Raw genomic sequence first — 13,591 nt, 5'->3', positions numbered from 1 at the left:
AGAAGGATCTTACAGGGACGCCTCTCTCAATTCCCAGACTGTGAGCGTGTGGAAATATTTCTTGGCATCTCATCACTGGAACTTAGGCTGAGAAAAACACATTCACCTCTGATCAAAGACAGTGATCGAGAGATGATTTCTGGAGGAAGTAAATTAAACACACAGTGATGTTATGCCATGAAAATAACTACAGAATTCTTCTGACAACTGAATCTGATTCTTCAAAAAAACCTACCAGGCTTATTGAAGAGAAGTACTAAACAGACAAATAATGTAAAGCATGTGTTAGATGTGGAGATGTTAATGTTACAATCTCCAGAAGCTGAATCTACGATGTGCAAAGTGAGCTGGCTGTGCTGATACATCATCACCACGATGGTACAGACATGACCATGTCTGATTTCTAGATGTCTGCTCCCTAATTACGAACTAGGGACTTCTTCATGTAAAACATTTGTACAGTTCTTGAGGCAGAAACCAGGCAAACAAGACCCTAACCAGTAACCAGTGTCCTTCAAGAAGTAAAGTTCTGTTGCATTTGGTGTGAGGGTGAGTGGCAGGGTCACAGGATGAGTCTTGGCCATCAGGCCAGGCTGACACACAAGAACACCAGTGAAACCCCTAACCTGCAGTCCAAACAGAGACTGCAGTCCACAGCCCTGGTTAGGGCACTAACATGTGAGTTAGAACCATAACTAGTCAAGAGAGAGGCGAATTCAGGCTTCTTCCATAATGGGTGGATTTTCTAATGCTTTTTCTTATGGTTTTATATAAAAAATGGAGGGGACTCACACATTTTCAAATTAATATGGCAAGAGGCCCGGTCTGTGCAAGGTTTGTGCTGAACTCAGTGCTGTCAGTGTATGCTAGTCACATTTAAAGTACCCTTACTACGCTGGGCCGCCGGGGGGAACTCAGACAGGAGACCCCAGCTTCTGCCTTACAAACAGCCCTTGATGTCAATGCTGTTTTCTGCACTTAAATTCACAAAAATGAGGTGCACTTCCGTGCACATACAGAACACAAGGAGACAGTACACGGGTGCTGACCTGAAAAGGTCATAATAGATATAAATGGCCACGTGATAAAACAACAGCATTTATCACTGCATTTCATGCATTTAAAAAGTGAGCGCTATTGGGTGAAATTAATAATGCATATTTAAAATAACCTTTTGATTAAAAGAATCACAGCCACATTTCTCCTATATATTGAGACCCATCACATTTCAGTCTGGATCTTTGTTGTCTAAAGCTGCAAGGCTGTGATGCATGCTCTGAAATATGCATAACGCTGTTAAAATATTTGTCTTCATCTGCTGTGCACCCAGAGCATTCCCCTGCTGCCATTAACATCTCACCATACTGTTCTAATGATTCCAGACACTCATGAACTTGTAATAAGCATTTCTAACTTCCACTGATTTTAGCGGAGCTACCCCTGATTATGCCTGGATTACATCAATCCTGACAAAAACCAAACAACTTCAGATATACTTAGCACACGCGTGCACCAGTTGAATTCCAAATACACATCAGATGATCTATTTTGCCCATTACTCTTGTTTTCTAACCAGTCTGTAGTAAACTCGTAATTTACTTTTCCACTCAAAACACCACTATATACGATTCACCCGGAATGCCAGCAGAAAGCCGAGTTGAGCAAAACAAAGTTTGTCTCACTAATGAAATGAGCAAAGCAAACCCCAAACTCTCGAGAGGGGCTGGCCCTTGGATATTCAAAGCTCTGTGGCCTGCTGTACATGGAGCGTGCTTGCCTACACCCTTAGGAATACCATGGCATGGCAGGACTCCCAGTCTCTGAAAAGCCTGTAGTCAGGACTTCAGAATCTGAGGAATTCAGTTAATTCATATCACGGATCTTCATGGGGGAAGGGTGGCCAGAACGCTGCTGAAGGGAGGGAAGAGAGGAAGGAAGAGCCAGAGTCAGGCATGCCCATGTCTGGTGCAGCGTAACTCCAAGTTTCACCTTAAGTTAAACATTAAAATGCCCTTACGTGTCTTGTGTGGCGTTATCAGCAGCTGAGATGTGACGGACCAAATTTCACCACTGCTGTATAGATGTACGGGAATCAGAGTACTGAAGAACATGCAGTTTAAAGTATGTACATGACAAGAAGCTGAGATGCAGGTGATCACCGGCCTTTCCAGATTTTTGCCTGAGATTTGCCAGCAGAAACTCGTATGACTGTGTCAGAATCATTCACTACCTACCAGTACAAACATTCAATGCTTCTGATCTATGTTAAATATATTGCAAGTGTACATATCTGCTGTGTAATATATGGTCAGAGAACATCCAATTCTTCCTGGAAGAGCTGGACTTACCATCCAAGATGTATGGAATACAACAGCCTGTCATCGCCTGGAAATGCACAGGGAAACACACGGGAGCGCGGTGGCTGTCATGAACACAACGTAAGTTTAGCTCCTCCAGAGACGCCCTGCATACCATATACTAAGCTACGGAGACTGAGGCAGTTCTCAGAAACATCTGAAACATTTCAGGCATTGTGCCTTCCTAAACAAGCAAAAAAAACCTTTCCAAAATAAGTGAGAAGCGTAGATTGCTAAATTCACTGCCTGGTCAGGCAAGTAAAAGCACCAGTAGAGAAGAGGGGGAGCATTCAGCCCAGCTTCTGGAGGAATCCCCCTCTCATCCCACAGGTGTCATCAGATTGCCTTCACTGTGTTGTCGAACAGCACCCTCAGATGGCCCTGCTTCATACATCTCGTCATCAGGCTTTTTTTCTTTTTAAGATCAGGAAAAGGAAATAAATCCTCCCTGCAATGCTGTCAGTTTCTACTGCTTGTGACTGCAGAGAAAAGCCCAAGGAGATGAATAAGCATAATACAAGGTTTCCGAAGCGGAAGCAGATGAAAACTCTTAACAGATATTATATTAATATAACTTCTGATTACACAAAATGCTACTTCATGATTTATTGAATTTTATTTTTTTTTTTGAACATGTAAGGTTGTGATACGGCCTTTAATCCTTGCAGCAGTTTTCTGTACATTTTATAATACGGAGATTTTCTTGATTTGACTATGGTAGCATTGCATTTGACTATGAACCAATGAGCCATGCAATTAACTTTCAGGTTGCTATGTTGATACACAGTTTATTTCACACTATTTCTACAGCGTCACTTCTCAATATACCATAAATTCATGCATCCATAGCATCTCCCCAGGCTTTAAGTACTTACCGATTTTGTGGAAGTTAACAGCTGAAACCAGATGCTTTAATGACTGTGAAAAAGGACAGTTCAGGCTTCTGGCACTAAGGAAAGCATAAAATAACCCAATATGGCAATTCCCCATCTAAATGGTGGAGTCTGGATTTCAGAGTTAAATCCTGTGGACAGAATGGAACTGTTCAAACACCTCGAGAGATCATTTCAAACTGTTTGCTACTTTGGTGAACTGCAGCCAAGTTTGCTCTTTGAACAATTTCTTCATAAGGTTACATGTTTTTAACAGGAGACACTGGTAAATAGATCAAAAGTAGCTGGGTTTCTTTTTTTCTTGTTTGCTTTATGTTTATGATAAAGACTAAAGCACATGGCTAATATGAGGGAAAAGGACCAGAGGAGAAACAGAGCTCGCAGGGAGCGAAAAGGGTGGTGATGAGAGGAGGTGAAATCGAGGTAGCTGAGCTAAATGGGAGGGAGCAGGCGAGCAATTTCTGCACGTAGGCCAGAGGAGGGGAAAATGCTTTGGAGGAGAAGGGACACAGGAAGCAAGTCAAAGGGAAGGGAAAGGCTCCATTTTGTCATTTTCCTCTTCAAGGAACCAAAGACACTTGTACATGTTCAAAGGGAGCAAAACGTTACTGTCTATGAGCATGGCAAATTCTGATCTGAGAATATGTTTTATTCCTTTTGTCATACAGCATGGCTTGTAACTTCACTACCATTAAACGCATTGAACATCAGTGATAACAGACACTGTGTCACCACAACACCCTTTCTATGGACTCTTTCACAACTGCCCAACAGGTGGAAAAGCAAGCCTGCTAACATCATAGCAATTCCCCAAAATAGATTAAGTGAACCGGTTGCTTCTATAACCTTCACTTTAATTTTCAGCCCTATAGAAGATGTTGGAGAACTACATTTTCACTAGTTACGAATCACCTTTTTAAAAACATAACGTATGTGAAAACATCAAAACATTCATCACAGGTATAAATATTCTATTCTATATTTATCTGGAGAGCTCCAAGTTTATAACAATGGAAAATGATCTCAGACTAGTATCGTAAAGTAGCTGGAATATTCATCCCTCTCAAATGCTGGTACAAGGTTGATGAGATGGGTCTATGATTATTTCAGGATTAAGCTCTACAGTAATAATCTCATTCCCACTGAGTGCTCCTAAATACTCTCAGCAAACCCATTTGTCCCTTTTTCTTAACTGTGATCCCATCCCCGTCAAAAGAAATAGCTCCAAAAAACTGGGTCAAGCAAAGAGTTACTGCAGTAACTGTATGTTTTATATACATAATATCTCTTTCCTTTGGTAACAGTTTAATCCAGTCCATATTAGACTGAAACACGATGCCGTGTGGGGAAAGTGAGGACACCAAAACCAAGTAACTGACAGAACAGAAAGAACAGAATTTCATGGGCAAATTATTTTTAAAGCACAAACATGAAAATATGTTATTCCATTTCCTGGATGTTAATTAGTAAACCTTTGGAAAAATCTTATCCTCACTATTTTCCAAAGAAAACAGCTGGCAAATTAAAGTAAGATTCTGAATCACTGTCGGTGTTAAGGATATTTTTATGTGTCATTATTACTTTGCGCCCAGGATAACTGCAGAGAAACACAGAGCCACGTGCTTCTCGAATCTGGTGTGCACAAAGCTATTACTGGAAATACCTTGCCTTTGTATTTCTCTAGTAGAGCAACAGCAGTCCTAGTGTTCCTGAAGATGTCTCAAGCTATCAGGCTTCTGAAGTAGGGTAGCTCAGCAATGTAGGATTCCTGAAAGAGAAACTCTAGAGTAGGCATAGCCTCCCGATGTTACAGGGATGTTGCGGGGACAGAGCTAGAGCACCAGATACCCAGACCCTGACTGCAGCTCTTTTCTGGAGTCTACCAAGACACACGCACAACTCAAGTTTGACAAGGTCACATTTTGTACCTGCTACAACAGCCACAATAGCTGAAAACGATGATGATGCCCGCATGTAATTCTGGTGCTGTATTTCGGCCTTAGGCTGCACAGTGCTATGAGAAGCAGTCTTTTCTCCCTTCTGGTAACCAGGAAAAAATAAAATTCATCACTGAGATGGTTGACTATACTACCATAAGAAAAAGCTGTAAATTGCAGTCTGTCCATTCTGTTCAGAATGAAAAAGGAGGTGAAATGCTTTAGATGTTGATGCCACAGTAACCTCAATGTATCCCAGGATTTATCCAGCTATGCAAGAAAGCAAAGCAAACGGCTCTATCTGAATGCTCCAACCCTTCTTCATCCCTATCATGAAGATCTATGGCAGGTGTTCAGTCAGGAGCTCACTGGAAGACCCCTCGACTTTCAAGAGAGTTGTCATCCTCCTGGCAAAACTGGGACCAGGCTATAGGAATAAAATTGATTTCAATTATTACTAATTTTGACGGTGATGAATTTTAAGTGTTGCTTATGCTGTGTCGTGGGCATTATACTGGCAATGCTGAACTCCAGGCAGTTAAAATTGTAATGGAGTTGAAGTGACTGAATTAAAATAATAATGAGACCAAAGCAACCACCAGAATTGTCGAAAGGTTATATATCCAAATATAGCTTGTCCTGAAGATACTTCCAACCATTGCACCTGTCGAAAGTAAATCTATGAAACTATAATCGATAATCTATAAAACTGGCTAGAATCAAAGCCAGGTGTTTTTGTCAGAACAGGTAAAAAAACCCCAAACAAACAAAGTGGTTACCTCTGTGACCCCGACAGCTGTTTCATTCAGCCTTACCAGTGAACAAGGCATTCAGCCAGCTTGTAAAGTCTTTATCTGAGAAAAATTAAGACATTCTTTTTCTGTTTCCACAAATTTTCTGGGTTGGGCTGTTGCAGACAAACCTGAACTGGCTGATGTTCTCTTCAGAATAACCCATCAGTCACAGATGGCACGCGGGGCCAGACACGTTCGGTGGCCACGTAGGCTAATGCCATGCATTTGTTTCCTATGGGCATTCTACAAGATGCCTTTCTACTTTAGTCACGCAGAACAAATATTGTTTAGGAATTCTGGTTACTTGGAAGGAGAGTTCGGGGAACTGATTTTGAAGCGTGGATGTAGAGAAATAATGTAGCACTACAAAGGGAACTCACCAGCGCAGAAGAATAAAGACCTTCAGGTGACAGATTCTGCATCGGTATAGCCAACAAAGAGCTACAATTATGCTACTGCTTCTTAAAAGAACTTATGCAGGCAATGAATTCGGTGGACCGGGAAGTGTTTCATCTCTAAGTCACGCTTAAATAACAGGGCTAAGACTCTAAAAGATGACCATAAATTATATTTGTCACTTGCAGTCACCTAATTAAGAACTACGCCAGATCATCCTCACTCCCACTGTAATAGCTTATTGTATTTGGTATAATCAAAAAGTACACATTTTTAAAGGGTTGCTCAAACGCAGCTTAGGTGCACCACCTACATGATATCGCTAACCAAAAGCACCACTATAACATGCCTTCATATTTATAGGAATAAACCAAATTTCCCCGATACAGAGCTGTATGTATGTACACATTTAGTTGCTTAAAAGCATCGAGACGGTTGGGACTGTGGAATCAGTATGTTCAGGCAGAGCAAAAGATAACATAAGCTCATTCTTTACAGTTGCAAGCTCACGCTGAAATTAAAAGGCAACGAATCCTGTGCTGTAACCCTTTCCCACCCCTCCCACCCCCAGATGTACAGGTCTCTGTGAAAAACCGCTTCTTCTAAACCTTCCTCTGCTTCTCCGCACCTTGTTTGCTACATGCACATTCAATTTTCTGTTGAAACAGCTAAAATGGAAGAAAAGCTTAGCTCTCACATTAGCCTTAATAGAAGGTCACAGATGAAAGCAGTGCTGCCGCTAAGAGGAAGCAGACACAAATAAGGCTCTCTAAACCGGTTCTCAAAACCCCATCTCTTTTTTTCAAGCCAATGTATACCCTGCAGCTGTGCTCACCAGAGAGTAACTGATGCTTTTAACTTTCTGCATAATAGAAAAGCTTTTGAGGAGCATAATATTACAGCGTTTAGTTTTTCTAAATCAAATCCCTACAATCACAAACAAGAGAGGGGGGAAAAACAGATACTAAAAGGTACAAGTGGAGATTGTCTGTAAAGCTTTCCAGAAGATGGTGGGCAGATGGTAGGGATTTGCAGTGACACAGCTGTTTTTAAAAATAAAGAGGTGGAAGAGGAGAAGGCACGATTAACAGCTACACACACATTCCTAAGCCTGTTCACACAAGAATAAAAATTAAGCTAACAGCGGGAAATTGAAGTTGCTATATGTGTTTTTAATCAACTGAATTGGCCTTTAGAAACTTTAAAAAATAACCAGCAGCACCTTGAAGTTTCTTCTCTAATCATTAGTTTTCCAAGTAAATACTAACCTACAATGAGACATTAAAAAGACAATCTCAAAATTACTTTCTGTGCCTCCAAACAGCAATGCATTTTTGCTTGTAAGCAAATATAAATACAATATAAAAAGAAAATTCTATCATACCATCAAATAAACAACTATGTTACCTGTTTGAATTTCCTACAAAAGGCTTTGATTTTTCACTTTTCGGGTTTTTTCAGCTATTGTTAGTAGATGGCACAGAGGAGCAGTGCAAGGAATAGTAAGATGTATGGGGGTGACTGCAGATTGAACATCACGGGGGATGAGGCAGGGAAATGCCCAAATTCAACAGGGTATCAAGCACTGGATATGAATATAGTAGTAACAGAACATTTTTTTAACTAAGCAGTAATTTGTATAAAGATATTCAATTTCATAGAGACCTTTCACTCATTTTTAATGCGTACTCTCATGTATGTCGCCTATATATATATATACATATATATTTCTAAGCAGAAAGCTTACGTTAGGCAAACACTAAAAAGATTGTTAACCTACATGGGAAAAGCCTGTCTCCTCCGGAGAATCCAAGGAAGCTCTTTCTTGACAGCTTTGTTTATAAAATCAACTCCCTTCCCGTTAAGCTATTCCCAAATCCAAGAAATTTTACACTAACAAGAGAGATGCCACTGATACCAAAAGGATAATCTTTTCATCATTCTTCACGGAGTCACCTTCTTCACACTGTATCAGGTCACTTTCTTCTGAGTATTAAAAACGATGCGTCGGTGTAAACATACTTTTTGATACCTTTTTAAAAAAAAAACCCTGATTTTCTTGAACACGTGAGCTGGGACCCAACAGAGGAAAAAAGGTTACCCAGCACCAACCCACTGAAAACTTCTCCGTACCTATCTCCAGAGCCACCCGTGCTGGCCTTTGCTACAGCTGGGCATTGAACCGAACGCGCTTAAGTAAAACCCATGACAAAAATGCACGCATTGCACGCATTTACTCCACGCTCTCTCCTGTCAGAGGGTCTGAGCTGCTCCCAATCCACAGACAACAGTGAAGTGATTAGCATCGGGGCTCCCTAGCACACAAACATACTCAACATCTGAAGACATTTAAATTAATTTTATTTATACCAGGTTTTCAAAATCAGAAATATTTCAAAGAAATTCAATACTTATAGACAGGTGCTACATTGATGGTCTTTCATCCACCATTAGTGCCGTGTTTTCATTCTACAATCATTAACTCGCCACCACAAACTAAGGGGAACTTACAGAAGTTTCTAAAAAATAGGCAGACATGAAAATTTGGTTTATACTGGAATTGGCATAAAGAGAGTAAAGCTTATTATCAAACTGTGGCAATTGCTGCATTCCATCACTCGGTCCGAGGGAACGGTAGAGGAGAAAGACCCTTCCATTTAGAGACTGGGTTTTAACTGAACGTATTCAAAATCCATTTCATCATCTGACCGGGAGCGGTTCTTTCACTCAAATCCGCGTAAGTTTAAGCTTTGCGTTTCCAAAATCGCCACAAGCATCACCCTCACCTACTCACGCTTGTCTCGGGCCGATTTCCCTTTTCAGAGAAATCAAACCCGTGTGTCTGTACCTCTTCCAGCATTTACCAAACCAAACAAAACAACTGCTGGTTTTGAAGTCTTTTTTTTTTTTTTTTTTTAAGAAGAAAAATGCCATTTCTGAACAAGCTACTCTCATGAAAGTTTTATTTAATGTTCCTTTATCAATAAAATAACTGAAGCCAAGATACCCAAAAGTCACGTTTACACGGAGATACACAGAAGATACTCAACTCGAGAGGATTTGCCTCCACTTCTCCATCACAATGAGGCCCTCACCATTTTGCATAATGACAGAAAACAACAGCTGACAAACCATTTCGGAGCAGATGCCAGCTGTCTCTCATTTGTTTTATAATTCAAACAGTAACAGTTCTGTAGCACTTTATTGGGGTTTTGTGGTTTGTTTTTTTTTTAAAGCAAGCCATCTGAATTGGACCTCGCATCAGTCCGTCAGTCGTTTCAAGAACAAACTGAAGGCAAGCTGACCCTTTTGGATTCAAAACTTGTTTTGGTAGGAATCTTACATAAATACAGTTTGTGCTTCAATTTTATATCTACTTGGACTGAGTGAATATACACCTAAGCTAGTTTTAAAAAAAAAAAAAAGTAACCTTTAATATTCAACTTAGAAGCCACAGACATCTTTCCAGACTGTTTGCAGCAGAGACAAACAATAAATTTAAACACAATACTGCTTAAAAAAGTTTACTGTCTAAAATTAAACTCAAACAGTTTATTAAAATTTAACATTTTTCAGTTTTGGCTTTTTCTAAAGAAACCTTGTGAAAATCAGTTAAAAGATCATTTCATTATACTGTACTGAACTCAAGTCAAACATAAAGCACAAAGTAGATCTTTACATTAAACTGGGCTTTGCACACAACGTGAATAATCAGAAATAAAGAGACTATTTTGAGGAATAAAAAGATATTTTTTTTTTCATCTAGACAACATGCATACCGTCAGTTACTTCTCAACCTTAAAAGGTACCTGAAAGGAGAGTTTCGTAGAACAAAGCCAAGACTCATTAATACACTTAGTAAGTCAGTGGTCATCATGCCTTTTTAGTTAAATTCTAGTAAAGTTTAGTCTACATAGAACAGCTAACACAATGAGGTGTGCAAGTCATAGGGACAGCCAGAAGCCTGAAACAAAGTCTTAAAGTTCTACAGGACAAGAGAGCCTACACACAGTACCACTAGGTTATTTTAACTATTAAAAAAAAAAAGAGAGGGGGGGAAAAAAAAAAAAGGCAGGCTTTTTAGGATTATCCGCTTCCTTGTTGAAAAAGGGCTATGAACTGAACATAAAGGGCCCGTATTTAAAAGCTCCATGGTTCTACTCTACCAACTTTTTAAAATAAGGTAACGATAAAGAGCATTCCTTCCAGCAGCATGTACAGCTCAGCTGCGAGCGGCTGCCTAACAGCGCGCCTTTACACATACCAGGAGAATCATGTCCAGTTTTGCCATTTGTGGATAATGATGACAAGATACAAAAGCATGTGTTTGCCATAAATAGCTCTGGCTAACGGAGGATTGCTCACACAGAGCAGATCAAATTCTCTATAAGGAGAGCATTATTTGGCTCCCAGCCAAAACATGTCCCCGATGCAAGCCTCGGTAGTGGCAAACACTTTCCAGTTCTATTTACATAGAAGCTAACAAGTAGAAGGGTTCATTTAGGCTATTTCTTGTACCAAGCCCGTCTTAACTGCAACACTCAAGAAACAAAAATTAATTTACCAGATTCGTATTTGCATATCATGCAACTGTCGTTACACGTCATCTTACTGAAAAAGACGGCGAGCTGTTAAGGTTTCGTGCAAGGTTTTACTCTGACATGTAGAACTTTAAGAACATTCAGGTACGAAACACGCTGCGTGGTTAATTGTTTCATATTTTTTACATTTCTGACACAAGTGTTTCATGGAACTAATGGTCTCTAGTAGTGGTAGCTTCCTTACTTTAACGGTAAACGAGGATCAGGTCCTTTATCGAATGATCAGAACAGAGCCACAAAGTATTGTAAAGCGGTGCCTAAATCATGATTAGGAATGAAAAACTTGCATTATTTAAGATGAGATTAATGATTGTTTGTCTTTACAATACTTTCCACAGAAGTTATTTGAAATACGCTTAAATTAAACATACTTAAAAACTATATTTTCCAATGAAAACAAGGCAACATTCTGTAATAAGCCACAAGTTTTATTGCAATGTGGCCAGTTTTTGATCTGAAAAAAACAATGTTCCATTTAAGGCTCTTTTTAATACAGAAATTGCCACCATGACTGATGTTTTACAAAACTTTAGTGTTTCAAGACTCACATGGTAAACAGATAACTTCTACTCCTGTTCAGTAGTGTACATTCAATGGAAAACAAAAGGCATCGTAACAGCTACTTCATTTATCAAGATATGCATGTAACAGGAATGAAACTGAGGTACTACAATAATTTGATGACACAGTTACAGCAACTTAATTGGCATTCCTTTTGGGGGGGCAGGGGCGGGTCAAACATATTACAAAAAAGTGCTTTAAATGCATAGTGTTGTGTGCTGCCATGTCACAAAAATAGGCTTGTCAAGGCAGGTGAGGTGTATGAATGCACAAGAGCCTCATGGAACTGCAATCAAGTGCAACTGTAAGTAATACTGTATAGAGTCTACCATCCGACCAGTGGACAATACTTTCAAGGCATTCAATTAGCTTACCCTTTGCTGTCTGCTAGACTATTCACATTAACTATCACATTCATTGTACATGTTGCAAGGAATGCCTGCAACGTCAGTTTTGGCTAAGGGCGTGACGTGAAAGCATTCCTTGGATCCTACATAAAACTACCAGGATTAAACAGTCTAATGGCAATCACTGGTAGACTGCTTAACAATGACATCTCCTTCAGGGGCATTAGGGAGGGGACTTATTTTCTGAGGAGGGAAGGGGACGGGGAGACTAATACTATTCCAATTGAACGAGCTGCAGAAATGGAAGCTCCTTAGATCCAGATGGCACTTGTCTGTCTTTTTATAAGGGTTTTCCTTCAAGTGAAACTACCACGTTGCCTCCCAATTTCTCTCCAAGTGTTGAACGGTCCTTAATATCATCCAAACCATTTACTTGCCACTCATGTTTAATACCTGAAAAGACAGACGGACAACAACGTACTTGTGAGTACCTCAACATCTAAACGCCATTATAATTAACGAGCGAAACACTTTTAGCTCCGTACCTGTAAATTTCTTTTTAATGGCATCTTTAGAGCTTGCGTAGATCATCTTGCTTTTTAAAGGTGCGCTTTCAGGAGCCCTTTAAAGGAAAGAAAAAAAAAACCGCAACAGAACAGTTATTCAGCCATCCGGTGTTGACTCCAGAATATTCAATTTTAACAGCAAGCTTTGCTTTTACACACCAGAATATAAATACCAGGTCTTCTTTCTTAGATTCCTTTGTCTCGTATGTGGCATCATACAAAGCGTATCGGCAATCATTCAAAGGTAGCAACTTCACAAAGGCTGTATAGGGGTCCTCTACGGTATCTCCAATGTCACCAACCAGTATCTGCTTTGACTCCTCTACAATAATTTGTTTTTTGTCATCACTTAAGCAGAAGAGAACAGCTTTCTTTCTTTTTTTAATCTCCTCTGGGGTTGAAGATTTCCTTACTTTCATGTCATTAAAAACCTTTATGACTTCATCATTCACTGTTACTCCAGAAGCCTGCAAAATGAGATCAAAGGAATAACTTAAACAGCAAAAATTAACACTCACGAGAAAAAATGATAGCCCACAGTGCTAGATAAAGAAGTCTGCCTGCCCCCGTAAGAATAAAAATACTGTACTCGACCTGAACACACTATGAATTTCGTAACTGCAGGACTGGAGCAGAAGACATAAAGGAGGTGTAAAATTCTGTACTCTCTTGTCGCAGACCTCAGCATCTTCAGCTGTGATTCTGGATAGCAGTTTGATACAACTAGGCACACAACTGTACTACTCACACAGTTTTCCATTACCTTATCGTGCATTTGGCTTGTTTGGGGGAGGAGGAGAGCGGGGGTGGGGAACTGAACACAGGAGAGGAGTTTGTAGTTTTGGGTTGGGATGGGGGGCTGGGTTTTTGTTCTTTTTTTTTTTTTTTTAAGCAGAACAAACGCCACGGCAGCGGCTCACATCCAGCACTGTCATGACTCTCATTTTGTTGGGTGATGTAAGGCTCTACAAGCAGCAGAAATGTTTTCTGCATTGTGTCAGCTTCAACACCGCGCTTTAAAAACTCCTGGATTTTACTTCGTACTGCCGCACGGGCATTATTCGACTGCTCGTCCTTCTTACAAAAATACCAGTTGCAGCGCGCACCGCTCCCCGTAAGGCTCGCAAGCCGGTCAAAAC

At 40.1% G+C, this 13,591-nt stretch overlaps 2 protein-coding genes across 2 annotated transcripts in view; both read right to left on the bottom strand.

Moving 5' to 3' along the window:
* Nucleotides 1-10,251, bottom strand: part of SNX6 (sorting nexin 6) — a 54,026-nt gene extending 43,775 nt beyond the window's left edge. Inside the window, 1 exon segment of the mRNA XM_035902043.1 lies at nucleotides 10,187-10,251. Coding sequence (XP_035757936.1) covers nucleotides 10,187-10,251 — 65 coding nt within the window.
* CFL2 (cofilin 2) overlaps nucleotides 9,600-13,591 on the bottom strand; it is a 5,602-nt gene continuing 1,610 nt past the window's right edge. Inside the window, exons 2-4 of the mRNA XM_009646694.2 lie at nucleotides 12,612-12,919; nucleotides 12,432-12,508; nucleotides 9,600-12,339 (exon numbers count right to left, since the gene is read on the bottom strand). Of these exons, the coding sequence (XP_009644989.2) occupies nucleotides 12,227-12,339; nucleotides 12,432-12,508; nucleotides 12,612-12,919 (498 nt within the window). The 3' untranslated portion in view covers nucleotides 9,600-12,226. The remainder of the gene's footprint in view (nucleotides 12,340-12,431; nucleotides 12,509-12,611; nucleotides 12,920-13,591) is intronic.

Source organism: Egretta garzetta, unplaced genomic scaffold, assembly GCF_000687185.1.
Source record: "Egretta garzetta isolate BGI_Z169 unplaced genomic scaffold, ASM68718v1 scaffold79, whole genome shotgun sequence".
Lineage (NCBI taxonomy): Eukaryota > Metazoa > Chordata > Aves > Pelecaniformes > Ardeidae > Egretta > Egretta garzetta.
Note: the sequence above shows the minus strand (reverse complement) of the source record. Positions and strands in the feature narration are given on the sequence as shown.